General features: G+C 40.6%; 1 protein-coding gene across 13 annotated transcripts; it reads left to right on the forward strand.

Annotated features, from left to right (window-relative positions):
- The first annotated feature begins 767 nt into the window (after positions 1–767).
- Positions 768–22,759, forward strand: LOC139112225 (histone lysine acetyltransferase CREBBP). 13 transcript variants are annotated; one of them, XM_070673107.1, is made up of 25 exons: positions 772–1,653; positions 3,029–3,187; positions 5,221–5,432; positions 5,512–5,889; positions 6,197–6,515; positions 6,619–6,942; positions 7,037–7,354; positions 7,460–7,666; positions 7,968–8,334; positions 8,418–8,590; positions 8,856–10,774; positions 10,893–11,050; positions 12,264–12,377; positions 12,477–12,611; positions 12,778–13,254; positions 13,361–13,526; positions 13,787–13,963; positions 14,107–14,337; positions 14,421–14,651; positions 14,741–14,860; positions 14,973–15,274; positions 15,618–16,028; positions 16,225–16,546; positions 16,632–17,064; positions 17,158–22,759. In XM_070673107.1, exons 1-25 carry the CDS (start codon positions 1,575–1,577, stop codon positions 17,637–17,639), a joined length of 8,214 nt encoding a protein of 2,737 aa, XP_070529208.1. In that variant the 5' UTR covers positions 772–1,574; the 3' UTR covers positions 17,640–22,759. The 13 variants fall into 13 exon arrangements, with proteins under 13 accessions (XP_070529199.1, XP_070529203.1, XP_070529201.1 ...); XM_070673109.1 differs by having other exon boundaries at positions 774–1,653; positions 8,901–10,774; XM_070673098.1 differs by having other exon boundaries at positions 768–1,653; positions 16,228–16,546; positions 16,632–22,759.
- Positions 22,760–22,787: the final 28 nt, after the last annotated feature.

The following is a 22,787-nucleotide window of genomic DNA, read 5'->3' on the forward strand; positions in this document are numbered from 1 at the left end:
ACTCGTCAACAGCGGCCGCCATTTTACGTTAGCTAACGTTAGCCGATGCTCGTGCGGTAACGGAGGATCCTCGCGAACGGTTTTCCCGTGCGAATTTCTGTGGCGGGCACGGTGGCCGCGAGCGTGCCGATACCCGCGGATCGCGTCCGCTTGCTCGCGTTCCGATATTGCGCGCGAGTGCACGGGGATAAACGCTCATTTCCCGCTGATCGTTTGCGCGCCCCGTGTGTCGCAGTGTGGCAGAGGCCGAGAGAGAAGAGGAGAGGAAGATGGTACCAGAGGGCCTCGGGAGCGACATCGTCGCCGTGAGCTAGCGCCGTGCGCGCAGCCAGTCGTTTGGCGAGTCGTCGTGCGGCCAGTACATACGATCGGAACTGATATACATACGATCGTTGTATTTTACGAGGATAGACTGAGGTGTCGAGGGTGAGATAGAGAGCGCGAGAGAGAAAGAGAGCGCGCGACAAGAAGAGAGAGATAGAAACAGAAAGACAGAGACGGACGGAAAGAGAGACGGAGATAGATAGTGTGGATCGAGCGCGAGTGAGAGCGAGAACGGGAGAGCGGGAGCGCGAGATATTCGGCGGTGCGTCGGAGTCGCGAGTGACTCGAGTCGGGAGTCAGAGCTCGAGGTTCGGGTGGCGTTGCGCCCCCGTCCGTCTCTCGGCGTTCGGGACCGGTGTCGCCGCCGCCGCCACCACCGCCGCTGCCGCCGCCGCCGTCACCGCCGCCGCCGTTGTCGTCACCACTGTCCCTGGGTTTTCGTTAGCAACGCGCTGATCTGCCGTCCCGTCCCGCCGGCGACGCGGCGCGGCAGCCGTCTCGTCGTTCGCCGGAGCGAAGGAGTGCGCGAGAAAGAGAGGGAGAGACAGAGAGCAGCATCAGACATTGCTCGTCGCCGCCGTCGTCGTCGCCGCCGCCGCGGTGGTGGTGCTTCTGCCCCTGGTGGTCGTCGGTGCGTTGTATCGCGCGCGAGTATACCTGTGCTTGCCTGCGGTGCGTTCGCGGGCTGCGTGACGCCGGAGGGGTCCGACGTACCCCGAGTTCTACGATGCCCAATGGTTGACCGTGCATTACAGTATGTTACACGAGGACGCTCCACGCGCCGCGGTCCTCACTGTTGTTATGCGCGCGAATACGAATACGGTACAGTGAAATTATTCCGCGGCACTGCCGCCGGCAGGGTGCAAGTGCTAGCGGGATCGTCATCTACGTCGTCAGCGGTGGATTTGAAATTGAAAAGGGCAACGGGGAGTGCAGCTACGGTGTCAGCGCCGATCGGGACAGCGACAGGGGTCTTCTAGTCGAGAAGACCAACGGGGCCAGCAGCCCGGGCTTCATCCCTTCCAATCCCTCGCGGTGCCGTTTGTCTACGACGCGACGTGTACGACCGGACGACGGTCGTGCCTACCTGTGTGTGCGTGTGTGTGCGCGCGCGCTCGCGCGCGCGTGCACTCGCTCGCTGGTGGTGGTCGAGAAGGATCTGCGAGAGACGGGCGCAAGTGGAAAGGAAGAACGAGAGCGCGAGAGGTTAGGTTATTACGGAAGAAAGATAACAGCCGCGCGGAGGAACCATGGCCGACCACCTGGTGGACGGGCCTCCGCCGAAGCGGCCGAAGCTCGATCCGTTCCAGGGGACGTCGGACTCGACGGGTAAGTTCCCGCAAGTTTGCCGTGCGATATCTTGACTCGGATTTTCCTCGACCATCGCTTCCCTCCTCTGTCCATTTATCGGCGACTTTTCCTCCCTTCCCGGTCGTTCTTTCTCCGCTCTTTTGATTTTTTTTCTTTTTTTTTTTTTTTTTTTTTTTTTGTATAATGCCTTTCCTTTTCCTTCCTTTCTTCTAAGAGACGCGCGCAACCTTTACGCGACTAACCTTAGGAGTGTTACGATACACGCGTATGCATCGCGCGTGTTGCGCACACGCGCGAACGGGACGTCCGCACGGACGCACACCGGAGAAAAGAATGATACCCGGCGCGATTTTTCACGAACCGCCCCGCGGGCGCAGCTGACCGCCATGGCTGGCCGGCCAGCCAGCCCGCCCGCCGTCTGTTCGCGACGCGTCGTATCGGCATCGCGTCGCGTAGCGTCGTCGAATCTCCGAATGAAAGCGCGCCAAGACGCGCTTGTTCGCCGTGCGTCGCTCGCGAGAATCGAACGTGCTGTTACGACGCGGTATCTCTTGGTTCACCCCCTTGTTTCGCGACGCCGATCGGAGGGACGGTCGTGCCGCGACACCCTCGTGACGCGACGCAAGATGGATGCACGAGGAAGAGCGCGCCGCGTCTCGCTCGACGATCCACGCACCCGGACGGTCTCGTTGTCCGCGGGGGTTTAAACGTCTCGAGATTATTCCGATACCTCCTCAGTCTTTCACCGCACTCATTCCGCCTCCTTCCGTTTTGAGACGAATGTAGCATACTGACGTTGCAGTTCCGCACATTCTTCTCAACATAGTTTAGATTTGAAATATAGTTGCGATTCTGTAGTGCATGAGGGTGCATGACACTTTAATGTTTAAAGATTACATTTCGCTGGCATGAACGATGCGCTAATATATCTCTTTGTTTCCCCACGCCCCCCCCCTCATTTTTAGTTTTTTTTTTCTTATTATTTTTTTTTTAATTATTCTCTCGAATAAGCATCTTTTAATAATCCCCCTTAACAATAACGAATTCAAACTGAAAGTTGACGCACGTAACGCTATTATATATCGACTGTAAATCACCTTTTATTCGGATGTAATAACGCGGACTTTCGGAATCGCTTCTTTACGAGGGTACCAAGTCGCAAGCGGACGAAAAGTCGCAGAAACAGTTTGTTGGATTTTTTTACACGATCAGCGATCAAGTTCGCCGCGTTTAAAAGCCCGGGTCGCGGCCGTGCAAAGTAATGTCGTTGAACGACGGTTAAAGTCGTATTCTCAAACTGTTTCTACCACTTAGAGTACCATAATCCAGAGAACGTAAAGCTTGAACAAGTATATCCTTCATTCTAAATTAAACCAAAAACTATGTAATATAGTAATGGGTATGCCGCCTATATTGGTGCACCATGCTTATACGAACTACGGGGGAGGTGGCAGTGGTAACATGCAACAAATACAGGCTCCACCGCAACAACTACATCTGCAACAGCATCAGCTGCAGCAACACTGGAACAACAATACCGTCCAGAAAAGAAGTAAATATCACTATCCGATCAAAAGCGACAATCTCGAAAAAGCATAAACATCCGGCACATCAGAATTAAGATAAAAAGAAAATTAAAAAGACAATAAAATAAAGAAAAATTTGTCCGTCCGATCATATCTCGCGGGACCATACGCTCTCTTGTAAAGTCACTTGTCTCAGTCTCTGATTTTCCAGCGCAAAACACCTTCCAGTCGCAGTACTTAATTATGAATGATAAGTTTTGGCGTATCGTCACTATGGTTAACTTTTTAGTAGCTTTATCGTTGACACAGTTTGAGAAAAAAAAAAAAAAGAAATAGATCTCGTGATAATTTATTTCTGAAAACAAAAATATATGTGTATATTTTTATATGTATATGGAAGGAGAGCATGTAGAGCGACAATACAGATATATTTAGTATTGTCTTACTTTGATCACGGACTGATTCACTTTACATAACAATGGAGAAAAATTGGATCGGTGTTGCTAAAGGTATATAAGATTCAAGATAAGCCAAGTTCCCCTTTTTCCGTAATGAACACAGTGAGACATTCTCAATGTGAATCAAACGTAACATAGACATGCGACACACACGCGTGGAGCTTCGTAGACATGCAGAGGAATTGCAAAGGTGAAATTAAATATGCACACGACGTTGTGCTTGTAACGTAAAAGGTTCACGATACAGTGCAGATAATAAATAGCGTAGGTGGAGGTCGACTAGGTCTATGTCAATTAATTTCTTTATAGATATTTATAACTGAAACGTAAATAGAGTGAAAATCTATGCGTGCGCGAGGATAGATCTTTCTTTTAAAGTTCTTGAGAAATTTTTCCATTCGAACTTCAGGACGAAGAGAAACGACGCTCTCTTACGAACGTAGCGCGTCTCAGGAATATTATTTGCTTGAACAGATATTTTTTAGAGTGACTGATTTCTTCGCATGACTCTCTTCTATAAAGTTTGCCATCGGTAGCTTCGCTGGATGCTTGTTTAGTTTAGCACTAATTTATTGTGCCGAAAATTTTCATTCTGCTGTAGAATAAGGCTCCTTTACGTTATGCTCATGCAGTGTATGTCTCATGTCTTATTTTTCATGTTTGTTTACAACCACGTATAAAATTTTCTATAGTTTTTTTTCCCCCCCTTTTTTTTTAAATATTTTTTTTCTTATTTCCCTCTTGATATATAGAATCTCCTTTTGCATTTGTACTTTCCCCACACATTTACACACGTGCGCGTACGTGTATGTGCGTATTAAATGTATACGTATGTACACGTGCAGATACATTTATATTCACACATATATATATTTATATGTACACACCCTTTTTTTCTCCGTCAATGTATGGTCAGTCGTGGACAGATAAAACAGTTTAAACAACTTTATTTGCTAAGGAATGTTTACGTGAACATTTTAAGTGATATTAATAGCATTAAAAGTTCCTTGTAATATAGATAAAAATTGAATGCTTTCTTTGCCTGTACGTGTTTCTATATACACGCATGTATATATGTATATTTACATGCAGTTATATGTGTATACATGTATATAAGGGTACGATACATTATCCACATAATAATGTAACACGTACATTTATAATATCGAAACGACATTAATATTCTGCTACAATTTTTGATGCTAAAAAGCTATGGTGACGGAGCTAAAATCTTACCCTTGTAAAATTACTAATGATTTCTTGGTATCTATGGTACTTATTATTATTCTCAGTATTTATAATTGTTTAATTCTGCAAATTAGTTATTTCTCGGGTAATAGTACACGTTCTAATGTACATTTATGACGAGTTTAAAAGAAAACGAACCAAAGATGTTGATGTCATTTTGATGAATAGGATGTACACGGAATAAAATAAAATAAAATAAAATAAAATAAAATTAAGATATTATAAATTACATTTGCATAGATGTGACAAATGTAGAGATGTACTTTTCTGATAGCCTGCTATCATGACGAAATCATAACGTGGCATTTTTCAGGACGGTTATTTCTAACTCTTTTTCTTTTTTTTATTCTCAGATTACATTTCTAACACAGAAATGTTCGATCTTGAAAATGATCTTCCCGATGACTTGTTGTCATCTGGATCTTGGGGTTCTACGACCGAGAGCTCCAAGCCTCCAGCAACTGGTCCTGGTCCGGGGCAGCAAAATGGTGCTCTCGACACAGAACTCAGGCAACATGTACAGCAGCAGCAACAACAACTTTCTCATCATCTTCTCCAACAGCAGGTACGCATTTGTATTATATAAAAATTTTGCAGGTTTATTAAATAACGCACGTTGTACTTAATGAACAATTGTTAAACAGGGTAACAAAAACTTGGTGGCAAATTCCTTAGTAATGACTGCAGGAACGTTAGGCAATAAAAGTCCGAATATGCAATCGCCGCCGAACGTTTCGGTTTCCAAAGGAGGGATAGTTGATCCGCAGATGGTCGTGAGTCTTGGTAATCTACCAAGTAGTATAGCCAGTTCGTTGGCGAATAATCAAATGTCGATTGCAAACTCAATGGGCGGTTTACAATCGTCCATGAGCATGGCCGGAAGTAACCCCGCGATGTCGATCCCGGGTGGCATGAATTCCGGGTTAGTGATGACTAGTGCCGCCAGCGGGAACAATATGGGAGGAATGGCTGGTGGAAGTTTGATAGTAACCAACAGTTTAAACAAACAACCTTTAAATACAGTATGTTGATTAATACAACCTTTTAACATTAATTTTTTATCCTTGCGAAGTTGACACTTTATTATCGAAAAGTAAAAGATTTTTTTACAGTTTTGCTTGCACTTGTGAGAGTTTTATAATTTCTGATAGGATTTAAAAATGGTTTCATCGATTTAAATTAAAAAAAAAATGTTATCTATATAAATAAAAATATTAAATAAAAAGATTATATTAAAATAAAGTGCTAGAAGTCAACTTGAAAAATTATTTTAAAATATTAAATCATTAGGTGCCAACTTTACAAGGATCGATTTTTTTTTGTGAAAAGGCTGGTAGATATTTGACCGAGGACTTTTTGAAGGTAACCATGATGGGCCCTAATACTCAAGCGATACACCATCCGGGCGCTCCACACGGAGTTACGTCGATGCAAAATGGTCCTGGAATGATGAATACGAGAGCTGTAGCGATGCAACAGCAACAACAAGCGCATATGGTTGGTCAGGCGAGAGGACAGAGTCCTCACCAGGTACATCAAGTCGGTATTGTCGGACCCGGCCAAGGTGGTCCCAGGATGCAGGCTCCACCTAATATGGCAAATATATCGACTATGGGACAATTAGGCGCCTCGAATCCGTACAGCTATGGTATATAAAATATATTTTCTTTTATTTTATATTAATTTCCGTCGGAAAATTGGGCGTGGGAAAATAGATACAGATGTAGAACAGTGAAATATTTATAATACAGGTTCTCCAAATACTGTTGGACCAGGAGCAGGAGTAACTGTATGCGCCAACAATCCCGTAGGTGTCGTCAAACCACAACAAAAAGGCGTAGCAACAAATATGAGTTCGATGCAAGCAGCAGCCGCTGCTAGTAGATTTACTGGAACTGGTGGTCCGATTGGTTCTACGAATGTCGTAGGTGGTCAGGAAAGTGGAACGACAGCGCAACAAGCACAGCCACCAGCACCAAGTCCGGCACAGACTCAATCGGGAGCGCCGACTGGAGGGCAGCCTGGTCCTCAGCAAGCTACGCAAGGGCAAATGGCTGGTACTGGTACTCCAACAGGTAAGTTTAACTTATAATATTCACGTTATTCGTGTATATGATCTTGGTTTGTATAGTATGGTAACAAATGCAAATTTTTTTTTTATTTATTTAGGCGCAAAATCAACGCCTGATCCAGAGAAATGTAGACTCATACAGCAACAGTTAGTATTACTGTTGCATGCACATGAATGTCAACGACGTGACAGTCAAGTAAACGGTGAGACGAGACAATGCGCTTTGCCAAACTGCACAACTATGAAAAATGTTTTGAATCATTTGACAAATTGTCAAGCTGGCAAAAATTGCACCGTGCAACAATGTAGTATGTCTCGACAAATCATCAGTCATTGGAAACATTGTAATCGAAGTGATTGCCCAGTTTGCTTGCCAATAAAACAAGCACGTAAAAACAGGATAAATTCTGCGCGAGGTAATTGTGCAAAAATATATGTTTTATATTTAAATGTTTCGACCGCTTTCCATGTATATTTACGTTATATGTATGTTCGTTTTTTTTTGTTTTTTTTTTAATTAGCACCCGCAATTCAATCAAATAATCAGCCAAATCCAAGTCCATCTGAAATGAGAAGGGCTTATGATGCTTTAGGAATTCAATGTCCAACAACAACACCGGGACTTTTGCCTCAAGGCGTTGGCAGGAGCGTTAGGATGTCAGCTCCTGGCATGCCGGGTCCTCAAGGAACACTGGGTAACGTTAGATTACCGCAACCGCAGACACAAAGTGAGTTGCATGACGTTTTATTGTAAACGATATATTTATTAACTGATTTTTTTTAATTTTTTTAACTAAAATATTTTACAAAATTTATTTAATATATACAGAAAGTCTCGTAGTAAACGATCACTTTTTCGGGAGTAGAAAGAACTTTGCGAGATAAGAAAAAGAGCACTATATCGAAAAAAAAAAAAATATATATATATATATATATATATATATTTTTTTCAATAAAGAATATAAAACATGATTTTTATATATTTTTATGCGAAAATTAACAAGCAATGGGTGTCTATATTTGTTTCAGCTGCGCCGGGGCAATCCGTAGTCGGTGCTGGACAACAAGTAGTTGCTCCGAATGTATCTCTTCCTTTAAATTCCGATCCTAGCACGGTCGGGGTAGCTGGTAATCAGACGGTACCAACGACAGGGCCCACATCTGCCGCGGCAGCAGCCGCTGCTAATATTCAGCAGTCCGTTAATATGCAAACATTGTTCGGATTGAACGAGTCTGGACAACCAGGTGTGATAAGTGGGGAAAATAGATTAGCGAATCTACAACTTCCAGGCGGTCTTCAACCCGGTCAAGTTACAGCGATACCAGTGGAAGGAAAAGGAAAGGAATGGCACCTGTCTGTCACTCCGGATCTCAGGAATCATCTCGTTCATAAATTGTTAGTTTTATATTATATGTAGTAACACGTCTATTTAAAATTTATGTTGCAGCATGTTATAACGCGTTTGTCTATTTTCTTAGGGTTCAAGCAATATTCCCAACTCCCGATCCACAAGCTATGCTCGATAAAAGAATGCACAACTTGGTCGCATACGCAAGGAAGGTGGAAGGTGATATGTATGAAATGGCGAATTCCCGGTCGGAGTATTATCATTTATTGGCCGAAAAAATCTACAAGATTCAAAAAGAACTTGGTATTTTAATATTTTTAATATTTATTACAGTTAACTTTTTTAGTGTTGTCTATTTCAAAATTTTTCCTTAATAAGTTTTTAAATAATGAAAATATTTTAGTTCTACATACATACGCAAACGGGTTATTAATTAATTATGTGTTATAATGTGTTCGTGTTTTTTACTAAACAATATTCTCTGTGTATGTATATTTTTATGTCACATCATGTTCCGATTAATTAATTTTTTGAAAAGTTAACAAAATTATTTTTTCTTTTTAAATAGATCTATACCTAAATTCTAAGAGTCATTTATTAAATAATAATATAGACGAAAAGCGACAAAAACGAAAGGAACAGCAGCAATTACAAGCGGCGCAACAACAACAGCAGCAGCAACAACCGCCAGGTACATCTGTTCCTGCAGGAAATCTAAGGCCATGTGCGCCTCCGAATGTAAATACTGTTATACCAGGAGCGTCAAAACCTGTTGTAACAGTACCACCTACTTTACGAAGTCACTCACCGAGTATGAATCCACTCGGGACGATACCAACAATGGCCATTCAGCAGCACAATAGAATGCAATTTCCACAACAAGTTCAACAGCAGCAGCAAACTCAACAACAACAGCAGCAGCAGCAGCAGCAGCAGCAGGTCCAAGCTCAGCAGCAGCAGCAGCAGCAGCAGGTCCAAGCTCAGCAGCAGCAGCAGCAGCAGCAAATACAACAGCAACAAGGAATCTTGGTCGGTCCTCCTGGTCCTAGCCCGAACGGACAGTCTACATCTAACGCCAATATGGTACCTAATTCTGGACTTAGCCCGTTTGGACAACCTCAAATGTCCCAAGCTAATCTTACGACCACCACTGCGTCTAATAACGCGACGACTAGTCAATTCCCGACGTCTAATGGCACAGCGACTGGATTACCGAACAGTTCTCCTATTCAGAATCAACACCAGTTTCCCGAGCTTATGAAAGCTAGATTGGCGCAGGCTCAAGCTCAAACTCAAGCAGCTCAACAACAGCAGCAGCAGCAGCAACAGCAGCAGCAGCAAAGCCAACAGCAACCACAATCAACGAGTACTCCGAGCCAGGTCAGTACTCCGGTAACATCAATTCCACAAACGCCATCGCCGTTTAGCAGCATGCAACAGCCGAGTTCTCAGCAGCCGCAACAACCAAATCAACAATTTCCAACTCGACCGTTGTCAGCTACCACGCCTAATGACAATGGCATTGCGTCGTCGACGCCACAGACGATACCGCCATCCTCGTCTAGCGGGCCGAGTCCAACGGGTGGTGTATCTGCGACCACAACGGGTACAACGAATGGACCGCAGTCGACCACTTCTACGCCGAACACGCCGCTTGTACCGTCACTAATGACACCAAATCAAACGGTTTCTTCCGTTTCAAACCAAACGCCACCTCATTCGGGCCCAACACCGTCCCCAGCTGGTCTTGCGAGTCTTGGTAAAGGTATGACGTCACAGGAACGTGCGGCGCTAAATACTTCACGCAGCACGTCCATGTCCTCGCAGATGGCTGCTATTACAGCAGCGCTGGATCGTGATAATTCACCGAGCCCGCCAATGAATAATAATAAAGGCAAGTTAGATTCCATCAAAGAAGAAATAAAAATGGAAATTAAACAAGAGCCACCGGACGAATCGCAGAATCATAGGATGGACGGTAAGAGCGTGAACAACGAGATCACTATTAAAACTGAATTGAAGACTGAGCCAATGGAAGAGGGTTCAAACGAGGCGACCGTGAAGGAAGAATCTGGCATTAAAGAAGAAAATATGGCTCTCGGTATTAAAGAAGAAAATATGACCGCCTCGGACATTAAGCCTTTAGTACCGGAACCGATTCAACCGAGTGGTACATCTACTGACAAAAAAAAGTGTTTGTTTAAACCCGATGAGCTACGCCAAGCGTTGATGCCGACGTTGGAAAAATTGTACAGACAAGATCCCGAATCTATTCCGTTTCGACAACCAGTGGATCCTCAAGCGTTGGGTATACCGGATTATCCAACCATCGTCAAGAAACCGATGGATTTATCGACAATTAAAAAGAAACTTGACACGGAGAAGTACAGCGATCCATGGGAGTACGTCGATGACGTTTGGATGATGTTTGACAATGCCTGGCTGTACAATCGCAAGACTTCTCGAGTTTACAGATACTGCACTAAGGTAATATTTATTTTACGACATTATCGTAAATATATTTTTAATTAATCGTAAATATATTTGTATAATTTATCTTTGTATAATTTGTATAATTTATTACTCTGATTTTTTTTAAATATAGCTTTCGGAAGTGTTCGAGCAGGAGATAGATCCGGTGATGCAGGCATTAGGCTATTGTTGCGGTAGAAAATACACATTCAACCCACAGGTGCTTTGCTGCTACGGCAAGCAGCTTTGCACGATACCTAGAGACGCAAAGTATTACTCGTATCAGAACAGGTCAGTATGCACAGTATATTCGATGCATTGAATTATAATGCATAGAACATTAATTGACGTGAGAGATAATACGTTATTTGAAAATACTAATGCTTAAAATGTTGAATTTATTAGACATTAATGCTAAATATATTAAAATATTAATATACTTTTATATACATAGATATATTCTCACTTCAAATTCAAGTTGAAGTTCGATTAATCCACTATACTTTTCTTAATCTGCATTAAGTACGTGAGAAATGGCATTTTAAGTATTATGTTAAATTTAGTTTGAGTAATTTTGTAATTAGAGTGTGCACGATGGGGACATATTTGTAGTGTTTGTAACAAAATGTAGTAAAACGTAGACGATTTATATTTTTAGTAACGTTTATATTATGGTTATTAAGTTTAGAACATTGATAAATGGTGATGCTTGCGTATTCATTTGTATAGGCCTTTTTAATATGAAAGTGTGCTATTTCGGAATACGCTAAATAAAATTGACAGGTTAATTAACTTGCTTTTGACAATGTGTGCAAAAGCAGGCCAGTCCCCTGATCTACACCGTTTTAAAAGTACATGTACGAATTTCGTATTTCGTTCGTATTAAACTCACGCACTTAAAGTTTGTATATTAGCTGCGCATATACTCAAGGGATATGTATTTTATTAAGAATAGTTTAAATTAAAGTAGACCGTGTGAAACGTTACGATCTTTACGAGGAAAACTTATTAATCGCTGGATATAATTGATCTTACATAACCTTTCGGTATATGCAATTATTAAGACTTAGAAAATGATGTAAAAAATTTATATTTTTTTAACATTGGCACTGTTCTCTTCTTTGTATGTTATCTTCGCCCATGGGTTGCGCACGCATACACAAATCCTTGTTTGCCGCTTACTTCTTGTGTTGCCTGCGACCTTGCTTCTTTTCGACTCTACTACTGCGAAAAACTTGATACTTGGAAAACTCTAATTGACAAAAAAAAAAAAAAAATATATATATACCCAAACGATGTCTTTCCACGATCTTTTGAAATCGGATCCGAAACAATTGGCCATTGCATGCACGTGTAATTGCGAAAAAAATTGAATGTATATATAAAAAACACTTGCCGAAAATTGACGGAACTTGATACGGCGAGACTTGGACACGCATTTGGAATAAATTGGTCGTCGTACAACGAATTTACATAATAAAAACGCATGGCGCCGATATAATAGTGGTCTAAAGGGAATTGGTCTTCTTTCCGACAGATACACCTTCTGTCAGAAATGTTTCAACGACATTCCTGGTGACACAGTGACGTTAGGAGACGATCCAACGCAACCTCAAACGTAAGTGAAAATCAAGTGTGAATTCTGACCTAACGCGTGCAATTTCTTTAACGTTATTCTATTTTTATACGGTTTATATGATATTTCTGTTTCTCGTAGTGCCATCAAGAAAGAACAGTTCCAGGAAATGAAGAACGATCATTTAGAATTGGAACCTTTTGTAACTTGCACCGACTGTGGTAGGAGAGTACATCAAATTTGTGTTTTACACATGGAGGCAATTTGGCCATTAGGGTAAATAAATTAGTTCTATTTTACTAAGAAATCGCGAAAAAGATTAAGAATTATAAATGATGTTTTCTCGCAAGTAAAATAAACCATTCACGTTGTTTCCTTTTTATATTTAAACTTTGAAAACATGAAATGTTTCGTGTACTTAAAAGTTATTTTTCTTTGACAGATTTACCTGTGATAATTGCTTAAAGAAGAAGGGACAGAAACGCAAAGAAAATAAATTCAACGCAAAACGATTGCCTGTAACGAAGCTCGGCACGTATATCGAAACCCGCGTGAATAATTTCCTAAAAAAGAAGGAAGCAGGCGCCGGGGAAGTCGCGATTAGAGTCGTCGCTTCCAGCGACAAGGTGGTCGAAGTCAAACCCGGAATGCGAAGTCGATTCGTCGAGAACGGTGACATGCCCGGCGAATTTCCGTACCGCGCGAAGGCTTTGTTTGCGTTCGAAGAGGTCGACGGTACCGACGTCTGTTTTTTTGGTATGCATGTACAAGAATATGGAAGCGAATGTACGCCGCCGAATACTAGACGCGTTTACATCGCGTACCTAGACTCCGTTCACTTCTTCCGGCCTAGACAATTTCGAACAGCTGTGTATCACGAGATTCTTCTTGGATATCTCGACTACGCGAAACAGCTTGGGTAAGTTTACTATTCAACACAAAAAAGAAATAAGTGTGCATTGCATACATTATAATATACAGTGTCCGAAAAAAATAAAATACACAAGAAAAATTTAAACTTTCAGATATACTATGGCTCACATTTGGGCTTGTCCGCCGTCCGAAGGAGACGATTATATCTTCCACTGCCATCCCGCAGAACAAAAAATACCAAAGCCTAAAAGATTGCAAGAGTGGTATAAGAAAATGTTAGACAAAGGAATGGTCGAAAGAATCGTACTCGACTATAAGGTTAGCAAAAAAATGCATTTTATGGATTTGTATCTCTGTTTAAAAAGGTAGTCTCTAGTGTTTCCGTTACGTGATGCGGTATCGTATTGGTGTCAAATGAGACTTAAATAAACGTCTGTAGTAAAGCTAATGTTCTTGTATTATATTTATAGCAATGAACATAGGATTTATGGACTACATTTTTTTTGTCAAATTTTTTTTTACTTTTTTGTGCATTTATTTGGAAACGATTAATATGTAAATGAAACTTTTGTATACAGGATATCTTAAAACAAGCCATGGAAGACCGGCTTTCATCCGCAGCGGATTTACCATATTTTGAAGGTGATTTTTGGCCAAATGTACTGGAAGAAAGTATTAAAGAATTAGATCAGGAAGAGGAAGAGAAACGTAAACAAGCCGAGGCAGCGGAAGCAGCCGCTGCTGCGGCCAACGCGGTAAGTTGTAAAAAATAATTGTTTCTTCTCACACAGGGTTCTAAACAACATGTCGGTCCTAAAAACTGTGGTTTTTAGAACACTGTGTATTCAATATTTGTCGCGTTTTATATATTAATATTTTTTAATTTAAATTTTCGCAGATATTTTCCTTATCTGAGGATGCGGAAACGCCTGATGGTAAGAAAAAAGGCCAGAAAAAAGCAAAGAAATCTAACAAATCTAAGGCGAATCAAAGGAAAAATAGCAAAAAATCGAATACTCCTCAAATTGGCAATGATCTTTCTGCAAAAATCTTTGCCACTATGGAAAAGCACAAAGAAGTATTCTTCGTCATTAGGTTGCACAGTGCGCAAAGTGCAGCCAGTTTGGCAGTAAGTTTTTTTTATTATAAATTTATTTTATTTCTTATTAATTCTTATTATAATTTCTTATTAATTCTTATTAAAATTTTTAGCCTATTCAAGATCCTGATCCTGTCATAAATTGTGATTTAATGGACGGTCGTGATGCATTTCTCACAATGGCGAGGGAGAGGCATTACGAATTTTCATCACTTAGAAGGGCGAAATTTAGTTCCATGTCCATGTTATACGAATTGCACAATCAAGGACAGGACAAGTTCGTTTATACTTGCAATAATTGTAAGAGTCACGTGGAGACCAGATATCATTGTACAGTTTGTGACGTACGTATTATATAATTATTTTAGAGAGAAAAAAACATTTTTGCTTCTTTCTATAACTTTGTGATAATAATTTTAATTTTTTTTTACAGGATTTTGATTTATGTGTAAGTTGTAAAGATAAAGATGGTCATCCGCATCCGATGGAAAAACTTGGCTTCGACTTGGATGACGGTTCTTCACCGGCAGATGCGAAGCAGACGAATCCACAGGTAATTTATCAGAATTTATTTTAAAAATTGATATTAAACATATAATACGATACAATAAATTTACGATAATTTTATAATGTGCTCATATATCTTTTTTATTTTCTCAATGTAGGAAGCTAGGAAATTATCGATACAAAGATGTATTCAATCGCTGGTACATGCCTGCCAATGCAGAGATGCTAATTGTCGTTTACCGAGTTGTCAGAAGATGAAGCGAGTTGTCACACACACGAAGAACTGCAAAAGAAAGACAAATGGTGGTTGTCCTATATGTAAACAGCTGATTGCGTTATGCTGTTATCACGCGAAACACTGCCAAGAGATCAAGTGTTTCGTTCCATTCTGTTCCAACATCAAGCACAAGATAAAACAGCAACAATTACAACAACGATTACAACAAGCGCAACTACTAAGGTTAGTAAAATTATTGATTTTTTTGTGTATTGGACTAATGCAAATTAAAATATGTGGTGAATTACATGTTTTAAAAGAATGTGCTATTAATATTTGATAATTAATATATTGCAAAATGTTTTTTATTGTAAAATGAGTGAATATATTAGACTCTCGCGTGTTTTTTTATATTGTTTAAACTTTTTTTTTTTTTTATTTGCTCCATTAGATTTATTCTCTAAGTTTTAATTATTTCTTTGAATATTGTTATAAAATAATTAATTATTTATTTACATTTAAACTTGAATTTATCTATGTATATTTTTTTAATATAAATTATTAATATTTGTATTTATTCGTGTAGGAGGCGAATGGCTGTGATGAATACGAGACCGACTGGACCTGTAGCTGCAATGCAGGCTGGACAACAGACCTCAAATGTTGCCATGACGACTGGAGTCGCTATGAAACCGGGTGTCAGCACATCGAATTTACCAACACAGCATCAACCTGGTATTGGACTGAAACCCGGAACGCAAACGCCTCCAGCTCACGTATTACAGGTGGTGAAACAAGTGCAAGAAGAAGCAGCCAGACAACAAGCACCGCATGTCAGTTATGGCAAAGTGACACCGGGCGGTGGTGTTGGCGTAGGCGTTGGGGTGGGTGGTCAAAGTGGAGTGATGCCACCGCCGCAAATGCAGCGGCCGTTACCGGTTCAGATGCCGAATCCCAGCGGTACACATCTCATCCCAATGGATCAGTGGACAGCAAGGTATCTATTAGATTTTAATTTTAGCAAATTTACGTGTACTTTTTTTACACGGTTTTTTTATTAATTCTTATGACTCTTACATATATATATATATAATATATATATAATATAATAAATAAATTAAATATACTAATACATTGTTAGTGTAATAAGAACGCGTTTTTTTGAGAATCGCGCGTGTTCTTTCTTTTTTTAGCAGGTATCAAACGAATGCAGTGATGCAACAGAATCCCAACTTGGCGCGACAACAAACGCCACAACAATTAATGCAACAACAACAACAACAGCAGCAACAGCATCAAGCGCAACCGATGGGAATGGGTGCGCAAATGCCGCGACAACCGGGAGTGATTGGACCAGTTGGGCAGGTCGGCCCACAGGCAAGCAATATGCAAAAACACGCTCTTCAACAATTAATGCAGACTCTCAGGAGCCCTCACACCCCCGATCAACAGAATCAAATACTACAAATACTCAAGAGCAATCCACCATTAATGGCTGCTTTTATCAAGCAACGAGTGAGTTTTATTAACATTAAAAAATATATTATATATTTATATTGTTACACAGATTTGACTACTCTATGATCTTCTTAATAAAAAGGCGCTTGTCCATCAGCAACAACCTGGTCAACATGGTGGGGGAGTTGGCGGCCCATTAGGTCCTAATCAACCTCAACAACAGCCTGGTTTGCAGCATATGATGTCTCAGCAACAGCAGCCGCAGCAGCAGCAACCTCAACAGCAGCCTCAACAACAACAACAGCAGCAGCAGCAGCAGCAGCAGGGCAGATTGACGCAGATACAGATGCTGACACAGCAGGCTCAGCAGCCAGTGCAGCAGCAGCAATCGCAATGGTATAAACAGCAGATGCAGATGGTGATGCAGCAGAGACAACAGCAGGTGGCTCAACAGCAGCAGCAGCAGCAGCAGCAGCAGCAGCAGCAACAACAGCAGCAGCAGCAGCAGCAGCCGTTCACTCAGCCGCCGGCACCGCCATATGGTCAACAACGACCCATACGACCGTCTCTTCTTGGTAATTACATGATCAGTCGTAATTACTTAGAAAGCAATGGGGTTGTAGAACGTAGAGTGTTTTCTCGACACCAACACTTGCCGAACTCCTTAGGTTACGGAGGTTTCAACGAACAAAGCTATGGTCAGCCAGGTCTAAAACCTACTCCGCCACCCGTGCCGTCGCCGCAAGGCGTCATGGGTCCGCCGGGGATCTCCGTACAGCAACAATTGATGCAGTCAGTCCGTTCGCCACCGCCCATCCGATCTCCACAGCCCAACCCCTCGCCACGACCTGTCCCATCCCCTCGTAATCAGCCGGTACCATCGCCGCGATCGGGTCCGGTGCCATCGCCACATCATCATCCACCTCACGGCACGCCGACACATTCGCCGGCTCATGAGCTCGGCGGCGGTCCTAGCGAGATGATGCTCTCGCAATTAGGTGGCGGTCCAGGTGCACCCACTGGCCATCCCGCCACTATGCCTCATCATCCCTCGCCGGCGCCGGCGCCCACGAATGGCGGCACAGACGCCAACGAGGTGACGCCAATGACGCCACAGGACCAACTCTCCAAATTCGTCGAGGGGTTGTAGTGACTGTTACGGACGATCACATCGGTCGATGGTTATGTAAGTGTTTCCATTAACGGAGACGACGACGGCGGCGCTCGGACGGCTGCGACCGTTCGCGTCGCATAAATTTATAAATAATAACGAAACGTTTACGAAATTATGAGAGCATTAGATAATTAATCTTAAATTTCGTGCGCGCGTAGATAGAGACTGAAAGAGAAAACCTGACGCGCATTCCATCGAGTTTTGTTGAGCGATTGAGTCCAACATGCCAGTGGAGATTCTTGGGTCGCAGGATAATTTTCGGTTCCGCGATCTTCGATGATGCGAATGAGACACTCGATTCGTGCGCGTATATCTTTTCTCTCGATTTTCTACTTTATGCGATATCTTGAACGACAAGAGGGAAAATAACGCTACGATGGTGCTTTTCAATTCTACTCGGCCTGGCTCAAATAGACTCAAAATTGTTTTCGTCCTTGGTCGAGAAAGAAAAAGAGAAATGCAAATTGGTAGGATGAGGAGAAACGAAAAAAAACTAAAGCGAAACTATTAAGAGACTATTATTACGTATTCTCTCCTCGTATCCTCCAAAGCCCCCCTCGACTCTGCCACTCTTCCTCGCTGCTACTCGTGCAGGGTGAGTGAAATCGTACAAATATATACATATATATATATTTATATATATACATATATATACATATATATACATATACATATATGTATGTTGTGTATACTTAACGTTAATTAATAATTAATAGTTCAAATACTATTAGCTCGTAATTAGTATCGTAAATGTACGCAATTATATACCAATATATAATATGACCGTAACGAAAACTACAAAGTATATGATAAAGAAGACTTGTATGAAAGATAAACGATAATATAGGTAGGGAGAATCTACTAGAGTTGTACGGGAAAGAAAGATAATTTAGGTCATACGTTAAGTAATATGTTCGTTTAAGGAAAAAAATTTGTTACTAAGAGAGTATTCCTAAGCGCCACACCGAAGGTTGTACTTTAAAATCATGAAATTTTATGAATTTATCGTGAGTAATTTCGCGCATTTTCGAATGTCGCGATTCGTCTGTAAAACCTGTGAAAGACTGCGATACTCTCGGCAAGGTGCTCGCTTAATCGTGTCTTGTCGAAATGATCGCTCACGTAACGAGTTGACGTTATCGTAACCAAAAAATAGAAATTCACAACAGGCTGCTAGTGCGCGCGGGAAGATTTATATAAAAAAAAAAAAAACCATGTTAATTTTGATGAAAGAGGAAAGGTAGAATGACGTAGTTTTCTCCGGTTGAGGGTCCACTGCATGTGTACAGTTCAATCAAAATGTAACTAATGAGAATGCGTATTCGATACCGGGCCCTCGGGTGAAAACTCTGTAAATACTAGATTATTATGACAATTATTGATTTACCTGCCCATTATTGATTAATTATTAATATTATATATATATAGATATATATATTATAATATATTATTATTATCAACATTAATCTATTATTATGATCAATTCATACATAAATTTATTGTAATATTTGCAACAAATGAGAGGAGTTCACGCGCGTTATTACTACACAGTGGGTTAGAGATTGACCTGCGTACAAAACACACACCGAACCACATTACATGACTATTGCCAGTGTTGTATCATAGTAAAGCTCTAAACGTAAGTTCCTCCTCCCTCGCCCTTTTGCTCTGCCACCCCGAGTCACCATCCTCCTCATCTCTTTCTTCGCCACTTATTTAAAATGATTTAGTAATAACGTGGGAATGCGTGAGCATGTGTGGTTCAAAAGATCCGTATCGTCGGATATTTTTGAAGTACATACTTTGTATAATATAGTTATATTGTATACAATTAAGTCAAGAGACAATTGAGATAAAAACCGGAAATTGGAAGGAAGGGAAAATTAAAGCTAATACACATACACACATACGTACACACGTACACATATAGCAGTGTAAAACTTAGGTTGACGTGAAAAAAGGAAAGAGAAGCGATTGCGAGGACAATTCGAGATCATTAGACTCGCAAATTAACTTACGCTGTTTAACAAAAAGAAAAAAAAATCCCGTAGAAGAATAATCGTTTTTAGTAGTTTTTGTGAATGATATTTTTTTTTTTTTTTACTAAACTGCTTTATCGCAACACAATTTTAAGAAAATTGTAGTTGCTACGAAAAAGTGCGATTTTAATATATTTTGATGTATGATTATGATATGTGCTAGATAAGTTTATTGCAATTTAAACTAAAGAGTCCTAGGACCACTAGAACTATTTTTAATATATTTTTTACAGTGTATTAAGATGGAAATCTTAATACAAAAATGATAAGACTATAATATAAAAAAATAATTATTATATTTTACATGTTACAATAATGAACTGTCGCGCATTCAAACACGGTTAGTTAATGCATTATAATAATTAAATTAAAAATCTTGACATATTTAATTTTTATTACAATTGCAGAATTTGTTCAACGTGTCACATATCAGAATTATAAAATATCAGAATGTAATAAAATAGCTTAATTTTAGTTTTAAGTTTCTCAAAATTGTGGCGTGATGATGAAGCAGTTGAGGAAAGTAAGAGTCTTATTCAGCTTCCAAAAACTACAGAAAATAATTATCACTTTTTTTTTTTTTTTATTAAACAGAGTTATCAGGCAACACCATCGATACTCTTTAATTAACTAAAATCGAGAAAATATGCGTGCACACGTACGCATAGATCACGTCTTCGCTTAAGACGTACGTTCATTCGAAATATACACCGATGCGCTACCAACTCTCATTTAAATTCTCAATGACACGTGCCTCGAGCGTGTTTCTCGTTAATAAGTCACTCTTGCGGAATTAAAGGTGCGAAGGGGGAGAAAAACAGGGTGAAATGTTAGAGGGAGAGGAAGAGAGGAGAGAAAGAGAAAATTAGCTTGACGGAATTCGATCAAGATCAGCGGTCGATCTTGAATCGGATGCACTGATTCTTCTCGGGTGGAGAATGATCGTTGTGTCACGAGTGGGAAACCGGGACCCTTCGATACTCGTTTATCGCACCGATATCGTCGACGTCGGAGGATTCGCGACGCGCGTTGCATACTTGGACCTTTTGCGCCTTTCCTCCCCCTCCTTGACCAACGCGAAAAATCTCGATTAAACAATGAAAGTGGAAAGAAAAAAAAAAAAATTAAAAATGAAAGAAGTCACGCGATAGAGACATTCCTTCTAATCTAGATTACGTTTCGCGAGGAGGAGAACGCGCATCGCCTCGTTTTGAATAACGATCTCACTTCATCTGTTCCGAAAAAGGAGAGTCAAGTTCTTTTTCTCTTTCTTTCCATCCCAAATTGATTCCGCTTTTTATGATCAGTTACAAGGTTTAAAAAATTGAATGATACCGTGGGCGCATTCCGTATACGCGAATTTTCCTTTCCTTATTATTTTTTTTATACCTTCCTTCCTTCCTTCCTTCCTTTTTTTTTTTAATTTTTTTTTTTTTTTTTTTTTTTTTTATTATTGAATAGTCGGTGAAAAACGAGCGAGAATTTCCAGAGAAAGATTAGCATACGGAAACAACGGTAATCGAGTGCGGATATTTAAATAAACGCTTTCACTAGTGAAAGAAAGGGATAATCATATAAACGACAAAACTTAACAAGTATTTGGCTTAGTATGGCTGTGTTTTTAGGGCAGTGTTGTAAATCTAAAGATGGTGCGCGTCTTTGTGATAGCGACATTCTTGATAGAGTACAGACGTTCGAACGCTGCGCGTGCCAACTCTCGCGTCTGATTAATTAGGAATCGAGGAGAGAAAAAAAAAGATCTTTAACCAATTAAAAAAAAAAAAAAAATTAGAGAAAGAGAGAAAGAATTAAAAAGAAAAAAAAGAACGTCGATTCTTCTCTTCGAAGCCAACGTTTGTAGTCGTCTTTTTCATTATCGCAAAAATGAGCAAAGGCGGGCAAAATATTAGGAAAAATCGAGCCTTTTAGATACAGTGCTTGTAATCAGACATGCGTTAATTTTCTCTCTTTCTCTTCTCAAATAGTTGCGGTAATATCGGAATCACGATGAGGAGAAAAGGGGAGAAAGAGAGAACGATGAGGAGTTTGTTGGTGCACGAGGCATTCGTAACGAAATTTACTTATTGTAAGCGAGAGAGGAAGAGAGCGAGCGAACGAACGAGAAAAAGAAATGAGTGCTACATGAAATGCTCTATATATATATTGCATATAATTTTTGTTTTTTCTATATTTATTAGTGTCGTTCGAGAGAGAAAAAGAAAAGATATATAGGCCGCGATTTGTATACATACACACGCACGCGACGATACATTATTAATTATTCGATTTATAGATGATAACTGCAGATAAAGCTATTTATAATTATTATAATATTATTGAAATACCGAATATAGAATACTACTTTTTATTATGACTTTTCGTAAATAGTTAATTAACTAATTAAAGATTAATGAGACGTATAATGTAACGTTTCTCCCCCATCTCTCCCAACCATCAAAAAAAGAAAGAGAGGAAGGAGTCTCACCTCGGCTCCTCTCCCGCTTTCTTCCTCGTTTCGCTTCGCTTCTCGTCCCCGTGCCGACAGTGCATTCGCTTGTGATAAGAGATATCGATATTGCATAATGACGTGACGTACATGCGTGTGTTCCTTCCCCTTTTTGCCCGACGGGATTTTTTGGCCGTTCTCGCGGAATAATTCCTAGACACGTGTTCTAAGATCGACCGAGGGAGGGAGAGAGAAAAACCGCAGAGTGACTTAGGAAAAAAAAAAGAAAAAAAAAAAAGAAACTTTAGTTACGTTACACTTACACCTTTCCCGCCGTCGTCCTTTTTTTTACCTATCGTTTTTAGCGTTAGTACAAGACAGACCGAAGGGAAGAAGAAAAAGGAAAATAAATGGAAACGTCGCGCGCGTCGACGTTTACCGCCCGCCAGGTTCCGAAACTTTTGCTACCGACGTTTTTATAATTTTAGAAAACGCAGAACGGATATCTTTTTTATGTAACATTTGCAACGTATAGATAAGAGTAATGTATGTTGATCGTGAATATAACGAGTATTGTTATATGATTATTAAAAGAAAGAGTTTCGAAAATACATTCCATTTTTATTTTTCCGCCGGCTA

This window comes from Cardiocondyla obscurior, linkage group LG27 (genome assembly GCF_019399895.1).
Source record: "Cardiocondyla obscurior isolate alpha-2009 linkage group LG27, Cobs3.1, whole genome shotgun sequence".
Taxonomy (NCBI): Eukaryota; Metazoa; Arthropoda; class Insecta; order Hymenoptera; family Formicidae; genus Cardiocondyla; species Cardiocondyla obscurior.